At 37.8% G+C, this 9,375-nt stretch overlaps 1 protein-coding gene across 1 annotated transcript in view; it reads left to right on the forward strand.

Moving 5' to 3' along the window:
* Nucleotides 1–9,119, forward strand: part of WASHC5 (WASH complex subunit 5) — a 28,700-nt gene extending 19,581 nt beyond the window's left edge. The window contains exons 17-29 of the mRNA XM_055703840.1: nucleotides 203–283; nucleotides 938–1,039; nucleotides 1,902–2,081; nucleotides 2,782–2,906; nucleotides 3,372–3,534; nucleotides 4,280–4,382; nucleotides 4,494–4,573; nucleotides 5,520–5,623; nucleotides 6,095–6,224; nucleotides 6,346–6,442; nucleotides 6,867–7,020; nucleotides 7,306–7,393; nucleotides 8,692–9,119. Coding sequence (XP_055559815.1) covers nucleotides 203–283; nucleotides 938–1,039; nucleotides 1,902–2,081; nucleotides 2,782–2,906; nucleotides 3,372–3,534; nucleotides 4,280–4,382; nucleotides 4,494–4,573; nucleotides 5,520–5,623; nucleotides 6,095–6,224; nucleotides 6,346–6,442; nucleotides 6,867–7,020; nucleotides 7,306–7,393; nucleotides 8,692–8,748 — 1,464 coding nt within the window. The 3' untranslated portion in view covers nucleotides 8,749–9,119. The remainder of the gene's footprint in view (nucleotides 1–202; nucleotides 284–937; nucleotides 1,040–1,901; nucleotides 2,082–2,781; nucleotides 2,907–3,371; nucleotides 3,535–4,279; nucleotides 4,383–4,493; nucleotides 4,574–5,519; nucleotides 5,624–6,094; nucleotides 6,225–6,345; nucleotides 6,443–6,866; nucleotides 7,021–7,305; nucleotides 7,394–8,691) is intronic.
* Nucleotides 9,120–9,375: the final 256 nt, after the last annotated feature.

Here is a 9,375-nt window from a genome sequence, read left to right on the forward strand (position 1 = left end):
CACACCCATATTTATCTAATTTAAAAAAAGACAATTATTTTACTATAAGTAAGCCTAGAACAAGCTGTAAAATTGGAAGTATATCAGTGCAAATGAATCTAAAATAGGAAGCTACCACTGGGAAATATGTATATCTTTTTAGACTAATTATTTGAATCTGTTGAATCACTTCAATAAATTGTATTTTCTCTTTCTATTAAAGGTTGCCAAGCTAACTCACGCAATTTCAATCTTCACTGAAGGTATCCTCATGATGAAAACTACTTTAGTTGGTATCATCAAGGTAATGTTCTATTTTTTCAGTAGGAAAAACTAAATTGGTAGCAATTTGCACTTTAGCACAGATATTTCAGCACATTAAGCAAGACCTTGAGGAAAGATAAAGACAACAAAAAATAAGTTTACATATAATTTTCAAACAGTGGTTCCTAACTTGGCATCCAGGTAAGAACTGAATTATTTAAGGTTGTGAAGAACCCACAGTTCTCATTGTAAATAGATTAATCAACCTTAATTAATGATCTTTGGGGCTCTTCACTGCTGATAAGCTTTTCTGAAGAGTTGTTTCTTCCATTGGCAAAGACTGCTATTTCTACATTAAAATACCTCTTTCAGCGCCAGGAGCAAGTATTGAAGAAATACACACTTCTTAATGCCTACTGGCTGCTTATAATTGTACAACATTCTTAATGGATCATGAACAAATGTTGAATATGGGAACTACAAACCTTTGCCATTCATCTTAAATAACGTATTATCTAGTAGAAATATTTCGGTATTTGTTCTTTGGACAAGCACTTTTGAGAAAGTACATCTGTTAGCAGTGGTTTCCAGTTTATCATAAGTACTTGATATCTGTCTTGGTACAAAATAAATCTTTCATATTTTTTTTTCTACCTTTCTGACTTGAAAAAACCACAATCTTTCTTCTACTTAGGTGGACCCAAAACAGCTACTAGAGGATGGAATAAGGAAGGAGCTGGTAAAACGGGTTGCCCTAGCTCTTCACAGGGGGCTCATCTTTAATCCTAGAGCCAAGGTGTGTAACAACTTGATTTTATTTTAATTTTTTATGTATTTTGGATTTGCTGGGACCTCTTTTTATTATATTACCTTCCAGAAAATAGTTCATACTTTTCTGTGCAGATTTCCTTCTTGTAAAACACTACACTTTTTGAGCTTCTTAAAGGTTATTTGGAATGCCTTATTTGATGTTAAAATGAGTTTATAAACTGCTAAGAGTATATAGAATTCAAAACCATATTTTTATTCTATTGCCAAGTGTCCTGTCAATTCTGAGTTCACAGTTCTTTGTCTGTGATGATTGATGACAGCACACACATGATACGTATAAGCCGGGTAAACACAGAAAAGCAATGATAGACTAAGGAGTATGACTTATTGTTTTGATCCTGCCCAAATTCTTGAATCTCCCAGATCAATCAATAGTACCAATGAAGCCTAAAAGAAACTTTAAAAGCAGGAGGAAAAAATATTTAGTGGTAATTATTTCAGATAGCATACAACCTTTGGTAACTTTCTCGGCGCTTTTCAGTTCTACCTGGAGCATAGTGAAATCCTCTAGAACAGGGGTCCTCAAACTACGGCCCATGGGCCGGATATGGCCCCCCAAGGTCCTCAATCCGGCCCCCGGTATTTACAGACCCCCACGCACACACACCCCCGCTGGGGGCTGGGGGGGAAACCAAGCAGCCGCAGATGACTGCCTGCCCCTGCATCTGCGCACCGGCCCCCTGGTTAAAAAGTTTGAGGACCCTTGCTCTAGAGGTTGCTGTGTAAAGGCATTTAGAAGCCCTTTACATTTGTTTTTTTGTATTCGACATGTTCAAAGTTTTGGGTTTATCTTTTTTTTTTTTTTTTTTTTTTTTTCTCATCTGTAGCCAAGCGAGCTGATGCCCAAACTGAAAGAAATGGCAGCTACAATGGATGGGTTCCATCGATCCTTCGAATATATCCAGGATTATGTCAACATATATGGTTTAAAAATTTGGCAAGAGGAAGTGTCTCGTATTATTAACTACAATGTGGAACAGGAGTGCAATAACTTCTTAAGAACAAAGGTGCTAGTCAAAAGCAAGTAAAAAGTTGATAAAAGTCTTGATTATTGGATGTTAAAGCTTGTGACTGATGTAGCATGTGAACCCTGTTGCACACAGTCCATACTGTTGTGACTTCAACTAAATGCGACAACTACTGTATAAAACAACTGCCCCCAACTTTTTCTGAATTATTTCAGTATCACCACTGTATTAGTTGTACATAAGAGCAAAATACCCCCAAAACAGTATTTTAGTATCTCTTGCCAGTGAAGAATATCCTTTCTCTTTCTCAAAGAAAACAGAAAATAATTACTGAATCACAGGAGTCCTCTCTGTATCTGTTGTTAGCCACGAGAATGCAGGCTTAGCAAGACTGCAGTACTTAGAGTTTGTTGATATTTCAGAAGTGGTGGAGTGAAAAGATCTGAAGTTTAGTTAACAAAATGGTGGCTAGTCTTACTGCAGAAAGGAGTAGATGGATTTCTCACCAGGAGTACTGGTAGTTCTCTCAACCTCCACACTTACATTCTGCTTGTATTTGTTTTAAGATTCATTCTTCCCTTTGCTTTATTTTGTTTTTCTATAGTGTTCTGCTGTGTGTATTTACAATATTGTTTTACAGTGTACTAGTTTTACCTTAAACAAAAGGAATAAAATTTCTATAGTGAATTAAAAACATGCAGTTGTAACACTGCAGATTACTCTAAAACTTATTTTTCAGGTTCAAGACTGGCAAAGCATATACCAATCTACTCATATTCCTATACCAAAATTCACACCTGTGGATGAATCTGTAACATTTATCGGTCGGCTTTGTAGAGAAATCCTGAGGATCACAGACCCAAAGTAAGTATAGTAAGTTACTGTAAGTAAGTACTGTACTGTACATGTATTACATATATACATGTAAAATGTGGTATTACATACTGTTGTATGTAATAAAACAAGCTTGTATTACAGCACCATGCATTGGATTGTTCCAGTTCCCAACATATACAACAAATAGTTTTCCCTCCGCTGTCATGTCACCCTCTTTAAAACCAGATTTACCCAGTCCATCCTGTACAATTTAATGTTAGTCTAGAAAAGCTGTGGGTTTAGTCTAAGAAGGAACACTGTATGTTACACACATAGAAGAGAGATAAAAGCGAAGGGTGACAGAACCCTTGAGGAGAGAGAAGTGACTAAACACCTGAGATACTCAGAGAGTCTTTCTAATTTCTGCATCATTAAGGTAACTCATTGCTCACGTTATCACAGGAACTGTCTGCAGCTTATTCTGAAGTGGTTGTTTATTTAATTTTTCCTCAGAATCACATGTTACATTGACCAAATGAACACCTGGTATGATGTCAAAACTCATCAGGAAGTAACCAATAGTCGTCTCTTCTCAGAGATCCAAGATACTTTAGGTACCTTTGGTCTCAATGGTTTAGACAGGCTGCTGTGTTTCATGATTGTGAAGGAGCTGCAGGTAATTTTTGAATTTCAGTTTCCCGAGATCATAATGCTTTTATTGTTTAATAACTTCTAGAGAAATTAAAAAAAAAACTGTTAATGTTTGAAATGGTAAATTGAAATCAAAAGCATTTGAAAAATGTGTGTTCAAACCCAAAAGTAAGAATTTCAGTTATGGATATAATTATGAAAGTTGGTACTCTTGAATAAATGGTGCTGTGTAACACCAAATTATGTGTTAGATTAAACAGTGGTTTGCAAAGAATGCCTTTTGAAGGTAAGCATTGTGTATGCTTAAAAGTTGATCCCAGGTCAACTTCTATTTTTCTGTCTAGACATGAACAAATTAGATTGTTTGGGTCTACCACGATATAAATAAGGTATCAGTTCTATGAAATTACTTTTTCCCTAATACCTCCAAGTGAAACCACATTTTTTTGTTTTCTGAGAAGAATCCAGTCCTAGCCTGGTTAAAGATTTAAGGAAAATAAGTATTGATGAAGACAGTTCTTCCTCAAAAATCAAACTAATAGTTGTCTACAGTGGGTATTACATATTGATGAGGGGGATCTGCTAATTGTCCTTACGCTGATTAACATAACTCGGAAAAGCACGAAGTCTAATTTAGAGGATCCTTCAACTCTTCATCTGTAGAAATATTCTTTCACTGCTGTTAAAAAATGTGGCTCTTGTTACCACCAAGATTAAGCACGGACTACATATATGAGGATTTTACTTACTTATTTCTTTCTTTTATTTAGAATTTCCTCAGTATGTTTCAGAAAAATATACTGCGTGACAGGACGGTACAGGATACTTTAAAAGCACTTATGAATGCTGTCAGTCCTCTCAAAGGAATTATAAGTAAGTGCTTACTGGTTAAGATGGAAGAAAGCCGTTGTCTTTGTACACTTGCATTTATTTCTCTTCTTACTTTTTCTGGGTTTTAATGCCTCACCCTTTTTGTTTTCTCAGCAAATTCAAATAAGGTTTATTCTGCAGCAATTGCAAAAACTCAGAAGATCTGGACAGCATATTTAGACTCCATAATGAAGGTAGGTTTATGTGACTTAGCGATACACAGAATTCACTCTTAGGCTCTTTGGTTATGTACTTGAATCTGCTTATTTTACGATGTTGTATTATGTTGACCTGGAATTCTGTAACGTCACAAGTGAAGCAGGCATGGATTTGCAAGAGCTCCAGAGCTTTGTCTGTATGGACAGCTCACACTCCACAAAGTACTTAGCACCAAGATTCATATGTAATAGTTTGCCAAAAATGGAATCTGGCACTGGAGATCTGATCTGGGAAGACCGAGTTGTTGCTCAGTATCAGGAGCTCTGAGACTCCCCACAGCGCCTTGGGAACGTAGTGTACCTAAGGCTGAAGGCCGGAGCCGGAGCCGTGCTGAAAGCTTAAACAAGCTGTCCCATTAACATGTCTCTTTATCTTGTCTCTGTAATGGTAATTTGTGACCAGTGGTTTTCAGAGTGCTGTGAAGAGGAAAGGTCGGGGAAGGAAGGAGGAGGGTGGCTGCAACAAGCCCCCTCTGATGGTTTTTATGCCCACCATTGCTGACCCTAAGGTCTAGGGAGAGGTGGGCAAAAGAGTTAGAAGCATTTCCACTTACCGGTGAAAAACAAGCAAGCAACTGGGATTTTATACCTGTTACCTATTCAGTGCCCTTTTCACACTGCCTGTATTTGCTACCAGAAACTACTCCTCTCTTTTGACTGCACTGCACAGTTTGAGTCCGTCAGTTCTGGCTGCAGGCAGTCTGAATCAGTGCCCTCCTAACCAAAATGAGGAAGTAGCTCCAAACCACTATGTACGTCCCTGCTTTGAGCAGCCCTACAAAGGCTGTTAGGTGAAGTGAGGACTTTGTGCAATCTATTTCACTGTAAACTGATACTCATGAAGCTTTTCCTTAGTTTGACTTTTCCTTCTTTGCATTCAGTATAACACCCCGTCCATTTTTTTGTCCGTTTGTTTCAACAGGTTGGTCAGATGCAGATTTTAAGACGACAGATGACCAATGAATTAAATTTTTCCTGCAGGTTTGACTCCAAGCATTTGGCTGCTGCTTTGGAAAATCTCAATAAGTAAGAAGCAAAATGTGCTGAAGAGCTGCATGTATCACTGATGTAATTGTTATTGACTCATCAATCCTTAAAATCTAAATTACGGTAAAATATGGAGTCTGATTGTATTCAGGTTTTTATTGATGAGTATTTGAATCCAAACAAAAACCTTAAATATAAATAACTTGGCAAGTAATTTGTATGAACATCCTAGTGGACAGCGCAGCTTCTAATTGCATGTGGGTATACTTGGATTTGAGCTTATATTTGGATGAGAAGAAAGAACAGTGAAAATGTGTGGTGCTGATTTTGAAGCAGACATGTTGTTTGTAAAAAGATATTCAAAAAAAGGTGGTTTACTCTTGCTTGTAACTATTTAATGTAAAAAATCCAAAGACACAAAACCTGTAATGTGACATGTAGTATCGTGTAAGGTTTACTTGGGGATGATTTAAATATTTATTTAATATAATCAATTTATTTTCCTTTTAGAGCAATACTAGCTGACATTGAAGCACATTATCAGAACCCATCACTACCTTATCCCAAAGAAGACAACACACTTTTATATGAAATCACAGCTTATCTGGAAGCAGCTGGCATTCACAATCCATTAAATAAGGTCAGGTTTACATTCCAGTGCCTGGTACAGTTTGCTTTTTCTAACGTATCGATTATTAACTGAGAAAAAAAAATCAGTATGTGGAAGAACTGTGTTCCTTTTTTTCTTTTTTTTCACACAGATCTACATAACGACAAAACGCCTGCCATATTTTCCCACTGTCAACTTCCTATTTCTCATTTCCCAGTTTCCGAAACTTCAGTACAACAGAAATTTAGGTATTGTATAAGTTGTTGTTATATATCTATATATATTAGTGTGTAAATCTAATTAAAACCTATGTGAAATTATCTGTAGAGAAAACAGTCTAATGATTTGCATAGAAAATACTCAGTTTCTGACTTTAGTCCATCATGGCCCAGCAGGTTCGTTGTACTACTGAAGCCAAATACAACACGGTAGGAAAGAGAATCCGAACTCCTGACTTTCTTGTTCTATCCTATGCCTTAGTTAATATCATTAAACCATTTGCTATGGAAGAAAGGCAGTTCTTTTTCTAGTTTTTAATTTTTATGTGTGGGCGAGCGGAAGGGGAGGCACCACAAAAAAACTCATGAGAGTATATTATATAAATTTGCCTCTGCTATGAAGAATATGTTCTGTTTTATAAACGTGTTGTTTTGTGGGTTTTTTGCTGTGCAGGAGTGGTGTGCAAGCGGCCAGCTGATCAAATTGACTGGCTTCCGTTAGTTCTGGGACTCCTTACCCTGTTGAAGCAGTTTCACTCAAGATACACAGAACAATTTCTGGCTCTGATTGGTCAGTTTATTCGTTCAATGATGGAACAGTGCACCAGGTATCCACGTTTTGCTTTTTCCCTGAGTACCACCTCTGTGAAGAGGGCTTCAGTAGAAGTATCACTGCTGTTTCAGTATGTGTTTCTAGTAGAGTATATTTTGACATAATAATAACAAAAATATATTTGACTGAATATAAAATTAAAATACTGTTTCTTTCTTTAATGGAACCACATGGTATCTAGTGGAAACTGTGTCATTTGAAGGCAGGCGTTTTCATGTAATTTTATCTAAATAACTGATGGGCTAGTAAGAGTATGATCTTCATGGTGGTTTAATTTTAGCCAAAAGATACCAGAAATGCCTGCTGATGTCGTGGGTGCCCTCATGTTCCTGGAAGATTACATTCGCTACACAAAGTTACCAAGAAAGGTAAGAAAGAATTCCATGTCTCCTGTATGTAGTACTGAGCAGGAGTCCTGTGTAGATGAGCTAAATCTTGGTTTATGCTGTGGTTATGTACTAGCAGTCTGATCACACGTACCTGCTCTGGAACATGGCAGCATCTGTAAACAAATATCCCAAATAATGGACTCGTTAACCTTGTCCAAAAAGCAGTATTAACCCTCTTCAGATGTTCTGTTGAAGACTGCGAAAAAGAAATACAGATGAAAAATCTGTTACCTGATAGGAATGAATGAACACTGTTAAGAGGTCATAAGGAATTTTTACCCTGTACAAACTACAAATCGTGTTATTTGTGTAGTTTGTGTAATTATTCCTATATTAGTCATAATATCCTTACGGAAAAAAATATTTTCCAGAAAATACAGAGAGGAATATGAAATACAGAAAGGATTTCAACTTTGGGCAGATTCAAGAAGAATCTGTTCCATTTAATCTTCAAAGAATGTCTATGTTGCTGGGGGGCTTTGGGAAGGGAAGAAATAAAATAGAAGTTCTGAGATGTTGCAGAATTAAGTAACAATAAACTTAGCAGTGTTCTAAATGCAAGGCAAAAAGTTGATTAGCAAGCCTAAATTTTAGTGAAACACCATCTCCAGTCCTTGACATCCTTCCCTTTCTGCCAAAGCATGGCTTCCCAGGCAGCTGCTTTATTTCCTATGCAAGGGAAATTCTGAAAGTCTGGGCATGGAGAGAGACTTTATTTTAGGGTTAAATGCCACTACCTGCATTTGAAGATGATATATTATTCATATGTGGTATTATTAATAAGTCATAATCCCACTTGCTATAGGCTGTACCTCAATAATTCTTGAATAAGTCATTTCCCAGCTAATACTCACAACAGAGAGAGAGAGCGAGATTCTTCTAGTTTCTTTTTCGCGGCCCACAGTGCGATGTAGTAGCAAGTCCAGGTGTCAGTCTTGCAGCTGATACACCTGGTCCCTGTGCCAGCTTCCAGGTCAGCCCGGCGCTGTGTGGAGAGACAGCAGAGAGGGCCTCAGCGTTCCTCCAGTCTCACACAGTACCTGTGGGCCCAGCGATTCCTCCCAGCCCCGGGCTTGCCTGAGCTGCCTGGCATGGTGTTCCTTCCTTGCTTGGCGCACCAAGCGAGAGCACGTCCGGGAGCACATCCTGAAGGCGGGGTGGCTCAGGACATTAGCGCCGTGTGCTTGATTCGTAGGTCAGACGTGCTTGTTGATGGATGAATAGAGCATGCGAATGAACAATGAAAATCCCTAACCGCGCCTTCCTGTTTACTTCAGGTTGTTGAAGCACACGTGCCTAGCTTCATTTTTGATGAATTCAGAACTGTTCTATGAATATGGAGAAGGACCAAGTCTTTCCCCCAAACCTGAGAGGAGGAGTGGGGGACTGGGGATGAGACGAGTACAGCTTTTCAGAACTGTATCTTTTCTGTGCTTTAAGGCAGTACCTACAACTGCCGCTATGAAACGTAACCATCAGCGCTAGTCTACATAATTAACACTTGTTGAAATCTTGGCATGATACGCAATCTGTATCTCATCCGAACACTGTACATTTTGTACTGCACATTATAAATGCTGTATGTAATTGTTTATGTATAAATCATGTAGGTTTTTGTTCTGAAGAACTATTTGTGGAAGTTTGACTTTTGTATCGCAGATGAACGAAGAAACTGGAAATAAAGGTGTTGGATAGTTTGCCAGGACTGATGATTCCAAAGTGTCAATTTTCCTGTTAAAAGAACACTTTGTGAGGATATATGTACAGTGAAAGAAGGTTTGATGTCTGCCTCTGTACTACACAAAGTTAATTTTCCTCTGTAGAGGACAGAAAAATAATTAAATAGCCACAGTTGAAAAGTTCTGTCATGGTATTCAAAGGCAAAATATTTCTTCCAGTGCAACTGTAACATGATTAATGGTGGGGGCAAGGTGTTTATTCGTACAACTCTCAGTCCTGGT

This window comes from Falco cherrug, chromosome 3 (genome assembly GCF_023634085.1).
Source record: "Falco cherrug isolate bFalChe1 chromosome 3, bFalChe1.pri, whole genome shotgun sequence".
In the NCBI taxonomy this organism is placed as follows: domain Eukaryota; kingdom Metazoa; phylum Chordata; class Aves; order Falconiformes; family Falconidae; genus Falco; species Falco cherrug.